General features: G+C 30.1%; 1 protein-coding gene across 1 annotated transcript in view; it reads left to right on the top strand.

Annotated features, from left to right (window-relative positions):
* The first annotated feature begins 757 nt into the window (after positions 1 to 757).
* The window catches only part of LOC105257029 (UPF0489 protein C5orf22 homolog), a 580793-nt gene continuing 559623 nt past the window's right edge, over positions 758 to 21927 (top strand). Inside the window, exons 1-3 of the mRNA XM_011267372.3 lie at positions 758 to 1249; positions 2190 to 2335; positions 3192 to 3341. Coding sequence (XP_011265674.1) covers positions 1187 to 1249; positions 2190 to 2335; positions 3192 to 3341 — 359 coding nt within the window. The 5' untranslated portion in view covers positions 758 to 1186. The remainder of the gene's footprint in view (positions 1250 to 2189; positions 2336 to 3191; positions 3342 to 21927) is intronic.

Genomic DNA, 21927 nt, shown 5'->3' with positions numbered 1-21927 from the left:
AATCAATTAAAAGATCATGCATCGCTAATACTTAATACTTATAATGTGAAACATAAACTATGTGTTGTAAGTAATCTTTTCTTCTACCGATTTACGACGCTACCTACGATTATGCAATTAGATTGAGTCTTGTATAGTCTTATTAATCGGATATATATCAATCTGCTAGTGATAAGAATGATTTAATACATACATTATTTTTCTATAATAATCAATAGCGATATTTGTTAACATATATATAAATATCATGTGTGTTATATATTTTTGGAATTGCATATTGAATAATTCACAAGACGATTAATTTTTTTAACTTGTACAAGTGTCATTTTTATGTATGTATTATATATATATATAAAGATTGTATTAGTAGCTGAATGCAATTCCACGATATTCGAGAATGCTCATCTTTCCTAGTAGCAGTTATTAGTATATAATTATATAAAATAAATGAAAATAACATTCATAAAGATAAAGATGAGGACAATAGAATTTTTTAACTACATATTCTCGATATCAAATATTTCCGAGAGATTTTAATATTTACTGATTTTTTTTTTTAAAGTAAATATTTCTTTCGAAAAATAAAATATGAAAATGCAACGTATGCGTGTCTGTGTACAAATTAAAAATAAAATATATTAATAAGTTTGTAATTTCTTGAATAACACATGTATCTAGAATTATTAATTAGCGATCCAATTAAATATCTTCCGACCTGCCAGGATAAATTTATCCATGTCAAATCGTCAAATGATACTCTAGGACATTCATTCGCGGCATGCCGGCTGTGAGTTGAAAGGATCAGGTTTCCTCATACTTAGGAGGAAGGGAGGTCATCAGACTAGACGCGAGAGAGAGAGAGAGAGAGAAAAAAAAGAGAGAACAACCTTACGAAACTCGTCTCGTGAGAAATTTAGAGTAAACCCTTGTCCGGTGCCCCTGTCCCTTTATTCGCGAAATGATCGTTTGAGCCGCGCGCCTAAGAGCAAACTTCAGTCGATGACCACGTGCTTTCGCGCGAAGCAGTCTTCCGCGTGTCCGCGATTCGAGTGCTCGTGTTTGTTGTCGTCGCGTCGGCGTTAATTAAGAAAATCGATAGTTTAATCCGCGCGTCTCGCGTTTAGCGTCATCGCAATCCCGTCGTAATCTGTTCGAGTCAAATTTGCGTAGCCCACGATCGCGAGATATGTCATTCGTTCGCAAGTACTTTAAGAGGACGCCGATCTACGTGGTCGAGGATCATGACGAGGTGGGTATATTCGAACGGCGCATCGCACGCCGTTCTCGCGTTTGTTTACGTATCCCGAGCTGCATTCCAATCGACGCTACAAGTACTTCGAATGATTTGTAGCACAATTTTCAACGGTTCCACTTGGATCCCGCTCCTTATTGAAGCGTATAATGCAGTAGCATTTGTAAATCGAATGGAATGCATCGCAAGATGCCGCTGTGAGTGTCGCGCATGCGCAGTGACGTCACGACGATAATGGCGCAGGGTGCGCTCCAAACCCGCGATCGTATTGTGTGTATGAAATTGTAAATTACATGTAAGTGTAATATACAAGCTATCTTAGAAAGCAAAAAAATTATCTACGTAATTATAATAAATTAATATAGCAAAACAAATTGCATTTCTAGTATGTATCTTAAAAAATTGATTGATGTTAATTTCATGAATACATAATCTTCGTACAATTTTATATTCATCACAAAAGATGCGAAAAATTTTATAATTGCAATAATAAAAATAATATATTTAATCTTTGTTTTTTATGAGATTTATGTAAAAATCTAATTTATTTCTATATAAACAAGTTCTTTTATTTATACATTTATTCGTAAACAAATATTGTAAATACCAGTAGATATAAAAGAGAAATTCACAACCTTTTAAAGTTTTTGAATTTGGTACATATAATTCTATCTATTTGTTTGAAATAATCAAGTGTAGTATATAATTTAACTTGTAAAAAATAATGTGCGCGAGGACATGTAACAGGAAATTGAATTTCTCCATACATAAAAATTCATTGGCTCATCAAGACTCAATTATCGAAGCAAACTTCAAGTAGCTTGACGCCATTACGCTACTAAACGAGTCCGCAAATTTGCACGCGAGAATTTAGCGCAAGAAAGTTTTTAAATTTCCGGACGTTTATTTTCTATATGTGTTTTATTTATATTATCAGGTTTTACCGTTCGTATATCGGTGTCTGGGATCAAAGCACCTGCCTTTCCAAAACAACACCTTCGTACATCTGGATTCGCATCCCGATATGTTGATACCCAAAGAGATGCCGGCCGATACAGTCTGGGATAAGAATCAATTGTTCAAGTACGTATATAATAATTTTAACTTTTTATCTGGAATAATCAAGTGTAATATATGTATAATTTAGCTTTGTAAAAAATATGTATGTGCGAAGACATGTAACAGGAAATTGAATTTCTCAATCGAATACAATACAACGTATATCAATATTAAAATTGAGATATATTTATCAAAGATGGCCTAAAGACCTATCTAGAAATAAACGTATATCATGTTTATGCATAAAAAATCAGCCAATTATGCATTTAGTACGAAGCGTTCTTATGTAACATTTTCTAACCTTGAACATGTAATTAATCAATGGGTCTGTTCGTTTTAGCTGCACTGCTGCATTAGTGCAATTAGTTAGAGTGAAAGAAAGTATGTTTGTCTCTTTCTAACTTATTGCACTAGTGCAGCAGTGCAGCTAAAACGAACAGACCCAATATATCTGGATAAGCCCTAATTTCAAAGTTCATATGAATTCAAATTCAATGATACCAACATACGAATATATATTTAACTGTAACACTGAAAACATTATGACTGAATGTATCTCAGTTTCAATTTATACTTGTGTCGTTCGACGTTAATTTATAGTGCAAATAGATTGATTGTTTCTATAAATATAATAGTGGTGCAACAGGTAAATATCATGTAATTAATATAATGTATGAGACATGAAAAAATCTTTTCAATTGTGTTTTATGGGAAAGTAAAAATGTAAGAACCGTTGTATTAAATTCACGAATACAGTCTGTTCTGTGAAAAAAAATATGAAGAGAAAAAAGATAATTAAATCCTATTTAATTTATACATTTTTAAAAATAATTTTAAGCATTTTTATTATTAGATATTTATGTTTTCTGTACTTTTTTAGCGAGATCAGCATCGAGAATTGGATTTTGCCTGCCGTGTACGCTGGTCATCTCAAGAATCTCATCTGGGTGAAACCACCGTGGGCTAATCAGATGTCCGATGGCGTGCTGACGTTTCTCATCGGCAAGCATAAGGACAACGGTTTGATAAGGTAAGTGTGTAATTAATCTTCTGATTCGTCCTTTGCGAATCATTTACAATTAAAAATCTCTCGTTCTCTCGATTTTGCGATCGTTTCCTTATTTTAATTATCTAAGCATATAATTTTTTATGATTCGAAATTGTTTTGTATTTATTTATTTATTTATATTTCTTTATTTAGATTTATTTTCTCGAAGTAGAAATGAAGAGATATTGCCGAGAAAAATGCAAATTAAATTTAAATGATTCGGAATAAAAATCATCATGGTATCAAAATATTGAACTTTTACCTTTTAATACAATTGAATTTGATTAAATGATTTTTTGATATTGAGTGAATTTTACATGACTCACAAAACTTTGAACAATAAAAATATGATATATAAATAAAATGATATAATATAGATAAAATATTTGAATTTATATTATATATGTAAAAATTCATTGATAGTTTCATCGACTATTAGCAGAAAAAATCAAATATTATACATATAACTATTAAATTACATAATACTTTCTAATATTTTCTTAATTACATAAACTTCATTGTTGATATTTTTTAGGAATGAAATTTTTTGGCAGATTAAGAATTAGAGAATTAATTATCGGCAACACTATTGTACGACAACAAAATGTTATAAGGTTCAATCATCACGATACTTGCTATGGTGATTCCATTAAAGGTCATTTCTCACATGTGTGACTGAGAGATGGTACGCGACCTGAGAGTCGAGAGAACGAGCGGTAAAGAGAAAAAAAAGACAAAAGTAGCAGAGAAAGGATGCCGCGATATATGCCGCGAGAAACCGGCATTCGTGACTTTAGGTCTCTCTGTCAAGACCTGAATTATATTTTTCGAATTACCATAGGGATATAGTTTGTACGTTGTAAATGAAGGAATTGATATATATATATATATATATATATATATATATTTGATATATATATATATATATATATATATATCAGCATCAAATATGTATATAAAATAAGATACTTTAGAATTATCAAAAATATGGCGTGAGAATAACTGGTATAAGATAAAAATAAAAATATGTAATTTAAAGAACATTATAGCAATGTAAATCATATGCTTTATTTATAACGTACAAACTTATATATCCCTATGGTAATTAAATATATATATAAATAAATAAATATATATATATATATATATATATATATATATATAATCGATATTTTATCCTTGATGAGATATTAATATTAGACTATATCTGTATATAGTGATATGGAACAAAAAAATCACAACATATGTTCATATTGTTAATAATTATTTACAAACTCTTCTAAATGATAATTTTTCTATGTACACGTTTTATTTTATTTATAACTAATATCTTAAATTAATATTTTTTATTTAATAATTTATTTAAAATTAAAATTATTTTCTATTAAATAAGAATTATTTAACTTTGAAGAAAGTTGTCTAAAGATTTAATTACACGAGGTGGTTTGATTTACAGAATCGTAGAATATGAATTTGTTTTCGATCTTTAAAAAATAAAATAAGAAAATATGGACATCAAGTCTTATTACACCAGCATGTAAATAATCTTAATAATTGTGTATAATTGCTTTAATCTAATTTAATACATTATCTAATACATATTAATCTAATACATATATAGTTTATTCATTTATTATCAATCATTGTTACTTAATTATTGTGAATAATTAGTGCGATATTATATTCTCTTATATATTATATTTTTCTTATTTATATATATTGAGTAATTTGGGTCAGCATTTAAAAAAAAACACATCTGGCCCGAACATTCATTTCCAAAATTTGCAGAGCGATTAAGAAAAAACCATAAATTGTATGTCGCGAAAAGAGGTTAATGGTCCTGTGTGTGCGGTAATATAATAACGGGAGTTCGGGGACAGCGCTTGTAATATCAAATTAATGAGCGCGCCGGCTCGTTATATTGAATTACACTTGCGAAAAAAATTTCTCAATTATTGATAATTGTGCATCGTCATACCGGGCCTAGGACCTTCGGCAAATGCGTGCGACATCGTGCCGATAAGATCAGAGACTTGCGATCGCATCGGATACTTTTTCGTCGAAGTTATTCATACGTAATTGCCTGTACCCACGCAGGTGCCTGTTCCGCATCATTCGATTTCCATCGATGTTTGTCCCGCAGCTACGTAAAACTTTCTTGCCCGTATCCGCATTGCGTGCAAGCTGCACGCTTTCTTCTTTCGATCGTCTAAGATAGGAGACACGTTATAGGATACCGCTAATTGTCGCTAATTGCCGTTAATTTTATCACCTTCGTCGACATTGTATCCTTAAATTGAAATTAAATGATTAAACGCTTTTTACTCAACTACTTGCGCAAGGATGTTTAGTTTCAACATTTTTTGCATTACGAATTTATTAAACTAATTTACGAATTTCTAGTATTTTTCGTTGTAACATAAAAGAAAGATATTGATTATGATATTCATCTGACAATCATCGCTTGGAAAAGTTTTTCTTCAAATTCGTATGTTTGAAACGTGCATCTAATTATTATACAAGTAAATTTTATCTAATATAAATAATATTTAATCGCGAGAAACAGCATTAACTTGACTTTGATATAGTAACATATTAAATTATATTAATGCAAATTTTGTAGGTTGTTTAGAAAATACCGTAAATTATAATAATTTTATTTTGATTTCAAGTCTTGAAATTATTTCCTTATCCTTTTATTAAATGCATACATTTTATATTAACATATGCTACGACTGTAAAACAAATAAATAAATATTTTACATACATTTTTTATATTTATATGCGTATTTTAGCATGTTACTGATTCTCCATACTTTTTATAACTTGTCATATACACATATCATTGCTGAATATGGAACGGCGTTTTGCACTATTTATAATCGAAACTATTTTGAGAAACACTATAATCTGATGCCGCCGTCTTTATTCTTATCGAATTTTTTCGCTTACGTCAAAGAGATCTAAGAAAGCCAGTTGTGGCGGATTGCGCGACAATGGACAATGGCGCAATAATCTACAATAGAGATCCGCCTGCAGATTCCATGTTGAATGAATAGGGCCCGTAGGACAATAATCTCGTAAACTCGGCTTCCTTATGGGAGGCTTCCTTCTCATCTACCTCATGGATTGCTCTTTTTATGCTCTGTTTTACGTTTCGTGGCTCTTTGCATGAAGCGGCACCTGAATCGCCTACTTATGCGAGAGTGTCGAGAAGGAAACCGTCCAGCTTCACGTAAAATAGTATGGTTGTGGATAAAATATTATAGGATTGTGAGTGCCACACTCGGTCAATATTTTGTATTGTTTTATTCCACTCTTTTGTAAAGATCAACATTATAAATTATAATATCTTTAGAATGCACACATAAATATGGAAAAGTGAGATGTAATTATTTTTTTGAAATATATATATATATATTTTTTTTTATTATTATTATATTTTATTATTTTAGGTTGTATAGCAAGTAAACTGTTTTAAACATTTTCTGATCTTCAATTCAATAACATGGTGCAATAAAAATTGTAATGCACAAATATTGTGATATATCTCTGTGTCTAGTAGTAAATACCATAGCTAAAATACAATTTGTATACTATCTTATTAGTGTATCTGGTATACTACAAAAGCTTTCGCCCAATGACTTGAGCATATAAGTTACTTAATGGAATATACAACAACGATATTTCTATTTTCCTTTTTCTTTTCTGTCAAACAGTCCATTAGTAGTATATGTAGATATTATCTATTTATTTTACCTATGAACGCGCGATTGATTAGTAACCATGAAAAATTATTGATTCAGATATCTGCTATTGTATAATATCTGCTATTTTTTTTTAATGTAGAAGCTTATTTTTAATTATTTTTAATTATTTTTATTAAAATATTATAACATCAAATTTATAATATATTGTTGATTTATAAATTGCAATATTTTTCATATACATTACAAATTTGTTTTATATATCATAATAAAATTTTTATTTCGCGAAATACAAGAGAAGATCTGACAATAATATAATATATTCTTATAATATATTCTTTTGCAATAATGTGTAATATAAAATTAAAAAACATATTTAAACATATTTAAAAATCAAAATTATGCAATTTAGCGACACATTTAATTGATATTTTATTAATATTTTAAATACAGTTTTATATTTTACGTTGTACGTGTTACGTAGAAAAAATCGCAGAATCGCGATTAATTAATTATTTTTTAAATATTTGTGATAATTTTTAATATAATATATATAAGATATATGGACCTTAAATTCTATTCGTGTTTTTAAAATATTAATTATTAAATGCGTCATGGTATGCAGGAAAGTATAATGCATGTACAAATTCCGTCATAGACTAGACTTACCCATAAATTAACCAACATTCCACTTGCCGATATTTTTCGCGGTTGTCTCTTATTCATTTCTTTCTTCACGTTAATTTAACGATTATCCACCTTTCTCTTCATCAATCCTGTTCGTTTCTATCGATTTCTGTGTCCGTTGGTTCAAGCTATAATACTTTCTCGTAACAACTCCGATTTAATCGCAATAAAACATCCATCGAACAGGGTGTTTTATCTTAAAGTATGAGAGTAATGGTATAATATTGCTTCATGATGCGCAAATAGAGATATTTTTACTAGAGTTCTTAATAAAATCCTTTTCTCATCGAGACATTAGTATAATACTTATGTGCTGTGTGTTAAAAATCTTCTTCATGATCGATACATATTTCAATTATAGATAATTTTAATTTAATTTTGATAGAAATTTTTATAACATTTATACTGCACTCTCAACATTTATATTGCAAATACAAATTAATATGAATAGGTAAATTGAACATATTTTTATTATTACTAAACATTTCACAAAATTGCTGTATAATTTAATTAAATAAATTATTTCAAAATTGATTTATTTAAAAAAAATGGAATTATATAATAATTATTGATACACTGCACGTCAAATATTATAATATTTATTTGATTTATTGAAAGAGATTAATTATATAAATATTGTTAATCCTATTTAAGTTTTTTTTTTTATTTTTACATTTATAAGAAATAAAATTATGAAAATTAAGAATAAGTATTTACGAATCTTTGAATAAGTTAATTTAAATTAATATATAATGCTTAATATATTGATTATATTCTTCTAATAATAAAAGATTGTTTTAGCTAAATTTAGATTAATGAAGCATTTTTGTCTATTGTTACGTAATTACGTGCATTCTGATAAAATAGCATTAAAGATTTAAAAAATGCCATATTGGTAATAAATTGTAGAGAATATATTTAAATTAAAAAATATTTAAATACTTTAAGTCCGTTTCAAATATTTCTTTACGAATGACTATTATATTTTTAAATTTAAGAGAAATGAAAATACATTTTTTATCAAGGAAAATATTAAAAAATGCTGTAAAATAATATTGGTAGAAATTTCTTCTTTTAAATATTCTTTAATATTATTTAGAATATGATCGACTTTTGTGATATTTATTACATTTCACTGTAACGTAGGAATTTTAGTAGAAGTAAATTGCATTTTTTCAGATCTGAACAAAATAATTAATTGTCGCAGAATCTCTCGTAGTAAGAATCTTTAAGCGTTACGCAAAATAGTTAATTTCAATGAAGGTTACCTCAATTAACATAAATCCTTCACGTGGAGCAATTCGAAGGCGGTGACATTGCTGATCCAGGCTCGATAACGTTATATGGCTGATGAAGATTACATTAATTTGCATCTCACGTGTATTGCATTCGTTGCATAAGGTCACAATATTCCTAAGTGAGCATTAGAGGCTGTCCAATCGGTAGCCTTGATTTCCATTGCATCCAATGGTCGGTGATGGTACACTTTTCAGGAAGACGAGGCCCAACTGGCATCAGAGTAGGAGGACAGAGTATGGTTGTATAGTGGGAGAAATCGTAGTGGATGGCGAATGCAATCGTCAGCCATCACGCCTTCTTTTCTCTGAAAGAGAAGGGGCAATTAGAATAACAATAGTGTTACGTTGCAAGAATGATATATACGATAGTAAACGATTAATGCTATAGATAAACAGAATCCTTTATCATCTCATCATTTTGTAAATAATCGATGTATAATCGATATAAAATTTTTTCAAAATGTTTTAGTTGTACTTTTTTTTTATCCGGTCTCAATTTCATGTGTATTTTATATATTTACTGTTATATATTCCTGTAGGAAATTAGATAATTTTACCGTGATTAGATACTTATATGAGATTTCTCATCTGCTTATATACTGATAAATATTAAATTGTCAACAAATTCTTTTTTACCACTCGTAAATCAAATACTATTCGTGCAATTAATACTCTGAAGCAAACGACATTTTTAAAATTTGTATTTTTTTCATTTTTGAAATTAGTATTTGAAAAAAAAAAAGATAAGACATTTTAGACTCTGCATATATTTTATCTAATAATTTATATTTATATTAAAATTTTTATTTTATATTTTATATTCAAATATGTGATTATGAATAAAATAAAATTTTTATATGTATTTATTATGCAAAGTTGTTTAATAGAAAATCGAGTGCTGAAAAGTATATCATTACTAGCATCAAATGATGAACTTTATTAAAACTCGAAAATCTTGTTTTATGATTTAAATCGAAGAATGTCGTGAGATAAAATAGAAGGTATAATGGAATCTAAGTTTAGAGAGGGTTCAAAGAGACCATAGGACAGGTCAGGGCCGAAAAGATTTAACGGCGAAGGGTGGCATAAGTCGCAGGAGCGTGGGTGCTGGCTGACATATCACGATCGTCGCCGGGTTGTTCCACATATCCACATCGGCGGTTCTCAGCTAAAAGAACAAAAAGGGGCCGCTACTCGCGTATAGACCAATCGCGAACGTGGCTGCCGCACGACTCGACCCTAGAAATTAGCATCGACCCCGCGAAGATCGAGTTCTCGATCTCGATCTTCCTACTCTCTTCCTCTTCGTTCACCTCCACCTCTTTGTTCTTTTCCATTGCCGATTGATTCGTTAAGGCTATTCCTCTTATGTTAGTAAGCCATTAAATATATCCTAAGGTAACATTTGTCAATTGCTTTGGCGGCTCACGAGCCACTTATGTAAAATGTAATTAGCGATACCAGTAAATGCATTAATTAATGCATTTATTATTAATTGACTTCATTATTGTATGAACTTATATATAAATAATTATATTTTATTATTATTATATGAACTAATATATAATTTTAAATACAATGTAATACTATCGAAAAAATTTAGATTTTTTTTTCTATAGTAGTTTTTCTTATTCATATCAATTCTTAAGCAGTTAATTAATTTAATAGTTACATCACAAACATATTTTATTGCAATATTATATGCATGTGTATTAAAATTAACATCTCGTAAAAATAAAAATATCGTTAACAGATGATGTATTTAAAAAAATTATGTTTTTTGATAATTAATTATTTTGATAATTAATATATTTAAACTCACACAATATATTTAAACTCACAATTTTATAAACAAATTATTTTATGCATGAATAAATCGACTGTCAGTGAAATTGAAATGTTACTGTAAATGCTGTGGTATAGAATAACAATTAGAGTAGGGTCAATAAAAATTTAAATTATGGATCCGAAGGCACTTATTTACAGTTAATCAAAAAGCTTATAAATTATAATTGTGTAATATATGTATATAGGAAAGTATCGACTCATTACGCTATCGATAAGTTATGTAGTTCATTACTACATATACTCGCACCTCTATTTGTCATCTAAGTTAATTATTACGCTACATTTCTCTTATAGCATTGAATACAGCCTCCGGAGATTTTCTCGTAAATCTCGTAACATTTTTAGTCATGTTTTGTACTATAAATTATACGCATATAATTGTTGCAATGAAATTATCTTTGACCTATTTTTGTTCGCGCGTCAATAATGATTGTATCTTCGTTTTTTTTTTATTTTTTTTACCGAGATTTGTTCAATTACAATTATATTTTTTCTTATTTATTATGTTCTATAAAATATAACCGTATATTTTTGTTATACATATCAATTAATTGATACAAAATTTTCTACTTAATTGCGAACATATAGAAAATTAACTTTTCCTCTATAATTATTTTTATATCATAATTACACACTAAGGAGAATTGATATTTTGCAAGCGAGTATTTGTAGAACTTTGTTCATTTAAGGAAAGTAATATATAATGAAGATGATGAGTGTACGTACGCGAAGATATGCGAAGTGAGCAAAAGGCAAAACATACATCGTAATTGTATGTACTCGCTTAAAGAATCACACGAAATCCTTTTAAATTTAAAGTAGATGCTGACAGTTAACCATTACCATGCGAAGATCTCATATGCATGATATGCCGAGTAATTATCTCTAATATAGAAAGTAACGTACAAGACGTTTTGGTCATCATTGGTTGTAGCATTGTATAAAAAAAGAGAAAATGACATGTGCTTGCGAAAGCATAATAAATTTAATGCGCAGATTTTTCTACAGATACTTCTATACGTATATATACTCCTTTTACTATAATTTTCATGCGTATAAGAGAGAGAAAAATATTAAAACATTATCTTCCATTTGAATGATTACCATAATTTCTAAATGAAAAATTTTGCCATCACGATTTAATGGAATAAACGAGCGCGGATTCTGATAAATAAATTTCAATATAATATTCAACAAAAGTTTTTTTAAATTTTCAATAAAAATTTTTTAAATAATTTTTTTTTTAATTTTAAATAATTTTTCTTTTAAATTTTTGATTCACTTTCTCTGCGACATAAACTATATACGAATAAATGAAGCTTATATCACAAGTATGTTGTAACTGTAATATAGTGTTCTGCCAAAGGCTATGCAAAACTCGTACTCCTTATATGCATTGAAATGAATTCTTAGTATCGCGTACACGTTCACCCGCTGCGTTTTTAGATTCTTGAACGAAGATAGGTTTGTTACCCAAAGGCTTGATCTGGATTATGATGATGACGGTGATGGCGATGAGGATCGTGATCATGACTGATGGAAAATGCGTGCATTTGTCTCGCGTATGTACGTAGTACTATAACCGAGTGTACACATCGTTCAGATAATGTCGTGGCTGTATTATAAGTACGGGATTTATCGTCATAAAAAAACATATATCGCATGCACCTGACAAGCTTACCATATCATAAATTCTCTTGTTTAATACCTTTCTGGTCACATATTTGATATTAATCTAGAAGATGATGTGCTTGTGAAGATTGCGAAAACCAATGGCGAATTAAACCGCCAAATAAATTGTTAAATTGTTAAATTGTTAAATATACGTATATTATTTTTAAAATTGTTCGTTAATATACCTGTAATAACAAATGAAAATTTAGAGCCTTGCATATTAAATTGAATATATTATGTCAACATAATATAAATGATAGAAAATTGTTCCATTGTTTTACTAGTTATATATTTATTTTCTTCCGCTCTAAAATCTGAAAAATCGATATGTATTGATAAAAATCGAGAAAAAAATATATGAAGAAAGATATGGAAGTTAACTTTGCTTAGAACGATTTGTCATCCATCCATCTTCGCGATACCCAATAAATTATTATAAATTATTTTCGCTGTTTATCATAAGAATATTATAGTAGAATATTATATGAGATTATCTATATGCAAATGCATGAAACTAATACAGTTATCATTTATTTAGACATCGTGAACAAACATGAATCTTCAGATTTAGTTTTAATATACGTACGCGCATAATAAAATTCTTAATCATTATTGAAATAAATGTGAGCATTCTCTCAAATAGTTTTACACATCACGCAAATTTGCTTTAGTTTATTTTATTTACGTAATTTAGTAGCTTCTAGCTTCAAATATGTTTCCAATATATGTTTTTTTGCCTACTTTAGCGAATCTTAACAAGTAATATATCTTCCGTTTTTTGTCTCGCTGAATTATTAGACGCGGTGTCGCGTGAAAATTCTGCCCCGAGACACGAGAATAAAAATCGGGAAATGTAAGCCGGTTTACAACCGATCTTTCTCGTTTCGACGAGAGAAATATGTCATGTTGCAACGGGTTTATTGCCTGATTTTAAGCGTGATCTCTTTGTCACAGCAGCCTTGCAAGGCTATTGATATCAAGCGAATCGGCATACCTATACTATTTTAGCCTCAACCGCAGAAAAATATCTTCCCACTAGACCGCGCGCATACCGCAAGAGGCAGAACCCGAGAATGCGCGGCATTCGGTGGCACGTGAATTTTATAAACGGAGCGAACAACCCTATTTTTGTCGCCACCTTCCCCGTCGTGTCACAGCGCGAAGAATTATCAAGCTTATTATCGCGTTCATGCATCACCGTTTTCGCGATCGCGAGTTCAGATTGGATGCCGTTCGCGCATATCCGGTTTGGTTTCTATTATTTCATCAATGAAGCGTGATAAAATGCGTAGTCACCATCAGTTCTGGCGGATTTTCTCTCTGTATATGGACCCCGCGCGATACACCGCGATAAACAATCTTTGAATTCCTTCACCGGGACAAACAAGTCTAAGAGAAAACTTTTCACTCTGACATTATTATTAGGGGGAATTAAAGAAACTGTTATTTACGCCTGGAGTAAAATACTTTCTCGAGGCAATATTGTATATCTACGAGAACAATCACTCGTTAGTGTTTCATAGATGCAGTCGCGCGGTGTCAACATCGCGGAAGTGCAGAAGGTTAATATCTTTTACGAACTTCGCTCTTGGGGTTGACGAGCTCTGATGGCTCTCTCTCTCTCTCTCTCACCGAAAAATCTTGATTCTCTACCACCCGCGCATATTGTAAAGCCTACGCTTTTTATGATACGAGAGATTCTCTCCAGACCCGACGTCCATTTTCAGATATATCTGGTGCAGTTTCCGTGACACTGCATCCGCAGCGACGAAATTGCATTATTTGACTGCGTGTACCGACTCTCTAGTCGGCATCGCGCGTAAGTTTCTGATCTCACCGCGACAATTTGTACTCGCGATTCATGACGTGCAAAAAAACGGACTAAAAAGAGAGAAGGAGAGGGAGAAAACGGGGAAGAGAACGCGCGCGGATGCTTTTCTCGCAGTTTCGCTGGTTCTTTTTACTTGACGAGCGAAGCCGCGAGAATCAGCAGCCGTCTCTCAGCCGTTGACAAATAGTCGGGGGACTCCGTTCTCGAGTCGTTTCTCTTATACGTATTCACATACGTGCGTGCGTACTCGAGTTGCGTTTCCGTGTATATCTCTCTCTTTCTCTCTCGCGCGTGAGCGAACGAGCGAGCGATTTCTTTTTCGTTCTCGCATGTTACAAACGCGTGCATAATTGCCGGTGGGTGTCCCGCGCGTGAAGCCGCGCAGCTGCGCGCACGCACATTCAGATGTCCGTCACGCGGGGACGTTCGTGCGTAGGCAGCCGATGCCACGGTGGCGCGAGATAAGATCTGGCCTGAGGCCCGATCATCGTACTTTTGCGGATCGGATGCGATGATATTCAGCGAGCGAGATAAATATGCAATTGCGCTTTCGCAATATCGCGCTCAGCTTATTTGCGCGTGTACGCGTAACGTCGTTACGCCCCTCTTCCTCCCCCCCCCTCCGCCTTCTTCTCTCTTTCTCCTCCTCTATTAATCATCTCATTATGTATTAGAGTTCTGCGATTATTTCGATGGGATAATGTCGCATGATTACACACGCATACATGTACACATTATACAATATATTCTATCTAATCAAGTATGCTTTATATAATTTTGTACATGAATTTTATTTTATGTATAATTTAATAATATATTTTTTTACAATATTCGTATATATTCTCATTGCTTATCAAAATATCTTTCCTATTTAATAGTAAGTTATCTATTTTTGTTTAGATTTGTTTTTTTAATTATTTGTTTGTTCAAAAAATTCTTATTTTTTAAATAGCGTTTCTAATAACGATATAAAATTATTTCATTTTATTTTCTTTTTTATATTTTTAATATATTATTAATTATTATATTTTTAATTATTTCATCTTTATTTCCTTTTTTTATCATTATGAATATTTATTTCTTGATTATATACTGAAAATACTGCATATTCTCTTATTTATTGGGATTAAATGTCTCGTAAATTTTGAATACGATAAACTTGGAAACATCTCCATTGCTTTTAGCAATCATATATTAGCATATTTTACATGAAAACTATGCAGTATATTTATGATAGCATTTTTAATTCAGTTAGATTCCGACGTTTTACGAGCTATGTGTGTCACGTATGCATTCGGTAATGATGATAGCGATATTACTGCTTTTTCTAACTCGACTAATAAATTACCCTGAATGATTTATAATCACCCTTTTATTGTGTGTTGTACTGTAAATCTCAAATTCTTCCCAGTGCAACTTGATGATTCAAGGGAAAGAAAAAACGCAATGTGTGATCTGAATTTCGAAACCTGAATCTCGAAAGTACTCAAATCTTCTTCAAATTTGTCTTAAAATATAATACGAAAATATGGTAAAAAAGTATATAATACTTATCGTAAAATATCTACAATTTATCTCTAAATATATATATATATATATATATATATATATATATATATCAAAAGATAATTATTTAAACTTTCTTATTTAGATTTTTAATTATTTATTTTTTCTATCAAAAAATTCGTATTAAAAAATTTTTTACAGCTAAGAATTTCTCTAAAATTGTCCTTAAAGATAATTGTCATAAAATTAAACTACAAAGATTTATTAAATTAAGGTTTAATTTGTTGTAATCATTAACTATTGAAATTGATATTATTGATTTGATATTTGCTATATAGTTTTATATTCTAATAAAAAATTTTTGCATTCTCATTCACAGCAGCCTTATGAAACTTAGCAACCGTATCACGATTTGCATTTCTGCTAGAAACCTGTCCATAAATTCCAATCTTTTGCTTCGTACAATTACTCGGCTAACAATATGCGTGACATAAAATTAGTTCTAGGCATGCGCATTTTAAAGTGATCTCTACTTCTGTTTGCAGAATATACGAGCTACTATTAATAATAATTACAACGCAGTGCTACGTCACTTAGAATGTATGATGCTGCCATTAGCGGCTGACAGCTCAGCTGACGGCTCGCATCTGTGGCTAGTGCATAATTTCCTGTAACTCAAAGCAACGTTTATAATAACAAGGAAAGTGACACCGTACGTCTTCACTATTCTTCCGGAATTTACTCCATCATTCACTTTGCGGTTGTCTCTCTAGTATTAAATTCGTATTTTATGCAAAAAGTTAACGAAAGAATCGATGAATGTTTCTGTCTCGATGTGATGTCTTAGACTTGAAAATGTTAGATCGTGAAGATCGCGATTAATTGAAAATGAATAATCAGTTCAATTAAAGCTTATGTATTATATTAGTTTCATTACGTTGATGCAATTTATAATTTTTATCACAATCGTTGTTTAAAGGGAGAAAAAGGATTTTCTTCCTGTCCACACTATCTTTTTTCTCATAATCTTATTTTATATATAAATTATTATATTTCACGTTTTATAAGTAAATTTTATTTTATATTTATAAATACTTTTATAAATATAAAATACTTTTATATATAAATACTTTTTTGATATTTATAAACTAAATATTTTTTTTATATTACATATCAAAAAATAATATTATATATTTTTAACAGTGCTGATTAAAACATGAATATTAAGCATATCGAAAAATAAAATATTAATTGTCAGCTTAATAATTATTTGATATTGTTTGCTCGAATGATAATTAACATGGAGATGTAAATAGACTTTAACATTTCAGTAGAGTCGTAATATCTCGCATTTGCGCAAACGGCACATTAAATTTGCAATACGCGGATATAACACTCCTCGTAACACACATATGTTACGTAAATAAACTTCATAATAGTCTACTTGAGAGATTTACGTTTGACTTCTTTCCAACAAGAGCATGCGAGGACTTTTGCTACTAGCGGCGTTCTCTGTAAAAACTTAATAAGTTGTGAATATATGCCCTAGTTTTTTTTTTATCATAAATGGAAATAAATCACAGATTATAATAATTGCGTAAATTGAGTCATAGTCTTGTGTGTGATCGAAAAAAGCTTAATATATAAAATATAGAAATGAAGAGGGACATATATAAATTATAATTAAATATGTAAATTATCGTAAACATATTGTGATGAAAGAATCACAATATCTTTTTTTATATCATTTTTTATATCTTAACAAATTCCAATTGCAAGTTTATATGACTTTTGCATGATAGATAAGAAAGGTGATAGAATAGAATTTATTAATTTTTAATTTATATATATACGATATGTATAAAATTCATCATTCAAATTTTCCATCATGTTTACGTCAAAATTTCGCAGCTAATTTAAAAAAAAAGTTATATGCTTGAAAAATAAAATTAAAATGTATCATATAAATTCTACACGCATCATATTATTATATGCATTTGTCATTATGCAGCATACACTTTCCTCGCATTTCAAACAGCTGTACAGAATAAATGAATGCATCCTTGTGAGGAAGCAAGCGATGACACATGGTGTAGAGAGGAAATCTCGTTCATATGCACGTGGGCGAGGCGACAATATACGTCTGTTGAAGTTGGCACGGCAAGACGAATCGGCAAGGCTTTGACAAACAATCCGCCTTATCTCGTAGGCGGAGGTGCGATCGTTGGTTATTCACGTTGACTTGGTCCTATATACCCGCGACTTGCGTGCGTATTGTGAGATGAGAGAAGGACGGCACTCTCTCGCGCAACTAAATGTCCATGGTGGTTAGCACCAGGATGCTAAACCGTCCGCGACATGAGTATTCGATTAACCTTGTGAACTATGTTTCGCGAGAATAAATTATTCTTTGCTCACCGATTGCACGCCTTCTGTGTTGCCATTCTTCTTCTACTATCATAGTGATAAATAAGATACATGGGAAATTTGTTACTGTCATTGTACTATCAGCGAGCATGAATCCAAGAGGGGAGCCAGCTTTCTTATTACTCTCATATTTTTCAAAAATAATTTCAAATGGTTCATTTTCTATACGAAAACAAAAATGGTCGAAGTTACCGCTCAATTAAAAGTAACAAAAATAAAAAGACCTTTTTTTCTCATGTCACATAATCGTTTGCAGGATATGTTTCTTGAGCGCATCAGTCTTTTCTGTCGTATTAGGAGACGTGATTTTTTCGCCCTACCGCATCGAGATGTGATTATACGATCGAGCAAAAAGACCTGCATGATTCTCGAACGGACGGTGACGAATCGATTACGGCCTTTCATGGAGCGCCCGGTATTTATCGCGATGCCTCTCGAGCACGCGACGATCCGACCAGCGTGGCGTGCAATTAATTAAGGAAAATTCGCAGTAATTGATCGTCATTTCGCCCGAGTTTCTCTAAGCATATAATACTGCCCGCTTTAAGATTCCGGAAAAATGCGATACACGAGCACATTGTCAATTATCAATTGAATATTTGCGATTATATCAATATATTGATCATCTTTATGAAAAGCTGCACATTTAAATAATCGTAGAACTTTACATATATTTTTAGTTAAAATTGTTTGGAATATAGAGGTGAATTTCTAAATAGATATGATTGTTTGCTATATGTGTAAACCTTGTGACATAAAAAGATTAAATTACATATGCAAAATTTTTAAATATGTAAGATTCAACATTTTTTTGTTCATGTCTGTGTGAAGCTGTATTAATAAGAAATAAATTAATAAATCATCGACTAGAGAGACATAAAATAGCAATGTTACACAATACAGTTACAATAATATAATGAATTTACTTGAATTTAAATTTATTAATTGGACTATTAGATATGATCTTTTGCTTGGGGAAAAATTCTTTTTCTTCTCTGAAAATTTATTCATATATTTAACGCAGCGACGAATTAATTATATTAATTATGCTGGCATGCAAAATAATAAGACTGAAATATCACCGCTATATTGGCGCAACATTTTTATTTCGAATGTGAGAAAGCTCAAGATTCCAAGAGATATAATTGGTCGCTCGGGACGTTCGAAATCGTCTTTATGTCTCCATGGATGGCATAATGACAAGAGAGAGTTTCATGATGATATTTAATTCTTCTTTTTTTAATCTTTGCGCCGATAGGTATCACCTGTCGGTTATTCTCATCGAACAAGCGAACCGGTGGCAAACAAAAAACATTGCAAAAGTGACGCGCTAAATATGGCTGAGTCGTTTATAAAGCTTGTTTTATAAGAAATTATCGATAAAACCAGAAAAAAATACGTTTTTTCTCTTTTTGTTTATTATCACGTCCGATTGCAATCAGTCATGTATATATATTTTCGTGCCATTGCTAGTTATCAGATAACTGCAAGAATTTAAACTTGTTTTTTCTATATTTACGCAATCTTGAACAGTTGTAATAATCAATTCTTATAAATATTTAATTTACGAGACAGCAAAGCTCACTCTAGAAATTGTTTAACTAAATTCAAAAGCTGCGGCTTGAATATAATTGTTTAATTGAATATAATAATTAGATACGCAATGAAAAAAATTACATATTGATAATTTTTCAAATCAAAATTTGCGTAAAAATTTATTTAAAAAAAACAAAATTAAAAATTTATTAAATCATATTATATATTTCGATTTTATATGGCAGTTATGATTTTAGAACATTGCAATTGTGTTGAAAATATCAATATATGTATGTAACAAAGAAGCAATTCGAAGAAATTAATATCCAATTTATAAAAATATATTTATTTATAATAAATATATACAACAAATGTCTAAAGAAAAGATAGCGAGCGAGTCATAATTATATGTATTCTAATATGCTCGCTTCAGAATACATTTATCGTAATGACAAATTAATACATCTCAAGTAATAAAATTAATACAGGTGGCGTTTATATATGGTTGGGCGGATAATGCTATCCGTATGACATTCCGCTAAAAGCGGCAGATGTTGAATAAGTGTAATTAGATATTCATGGCTGTGGACAAACGACACATGTGAATTTGAGCGAAATTAATAGTTATCGCGATTCTTATCTATCGTGATATTATTGATAAAAACCGTGTCACATATACATAGTATCGTTGATTGTCTTGGAGATTATTAATGTTAAACGTTGTTAATAGTTTCTATATGTCGATTAATAATAATACAAGTCCATTATACTTTGCATCAAACTACTAAACTACGGCTAGATCCTCTTAATAATAATAATTATCTCTATAATTGATAGAAAGAAATTGTCAACATTTAACTCTGCTAAATAGATATGAAACATGAATTTTTTCTAATTTATTTTATATACAAATAAATTTTACTTTAGGAAAATTTTAATTTGATATTGTCAAAATATTTATAGGGTTTTTTAAATCTTATGATTAATTTAATTGGTTAGAGAGGGAGAGAATAACTAACAATTATATCTAAATACAATATTGCAAATATAGAGAATACAAAAGAACGGATATGAATAGTTGACACCTGTCAGTGACTTCTCACACCTGTTCTCTCTGAATTAACTATGTCGAAATGTGATGGGTCCAAATATAATTTGTATAAGGCAGGTAATCGAATATGCCTAAATTAAATGGATACATATTAATAACATGTGATTTATTTGTTTTTATCATCATATTTTTACAAAGTTAATTTCATCACAAGAACACAGTTTTAATTTAATATAATAATGGTGATCATTTAATATGGTGTACGCAGTTTTTTGTCTATATATAAAAGGAATTAATTATAAAGAAGTATCGTCACGCATACGTGATGTTACATTCAAGCCAATTAATTGCATGCTAAAGAGAAAAAAGCATGCGACATACATGGGTGATCTGTCTAGACGACTATTTTCTTTGTTTTTTAATTTTTTAGATTATTTATATTTATTATATATCATTTTATTATTTCTTTTCCAAATTTATATTTATTCAAAATATATATCATCAAATATATATCAAAATATATATTATATTTATTAAATGCAAATTTATTTGCATTTAATTCCTGAAAAAAAAGAGATGTAGAATTTATATAGAATTATATAGAATCTAAATTAGTTTGTATCAAATAGAAACAGCTATTTATTATCAGAAACAGTTACATTTGCCGACAATGATTGTAAATGCGATTCCAATGGCTATCGGAGACAATGCTCGCCATCGACTTTTAATGTCAGAAAGATAGGAGCAATGCATAATTTATTATGCTCAACTTCAAGCCGTAGCTTTTGCAATGTTTGAGACAATCCTCGCTTTTAAAAATCGATAAATCAATCTTTTGAAATGATTAAATTCTAATAATAAATTTGTTTAAATTGTTATTCTAAATTTATATTTAATGAATATATATGTTAGATTTATTCAAATTTTACAACACACACACACACACACATTTACATTAAATTATTTAAATTATTTTTAATATGCGAATACGAATGATCTGTTG

The sequence above is a fragment of the Camponotus floridanus genome, unplaced genomic scaffold, assembly GCF_003227725.1.
Source record: "Camponotus floridanus strain SB8 unplaced genomic scaffold, Cflo_v7.5 scaffold26, whole genome shotgun sequence".
Classification (NCBI taxonomy): domain Eukaryota; kingdom Metazoa; phylum Arthropoda; class Insecta; order Hymenoptera; family Formicidae; genus Camponotus; species Camponotus floridanus.
This window is presented reverse-complemented; position numbering and strand designations above follow the sequence as displayed.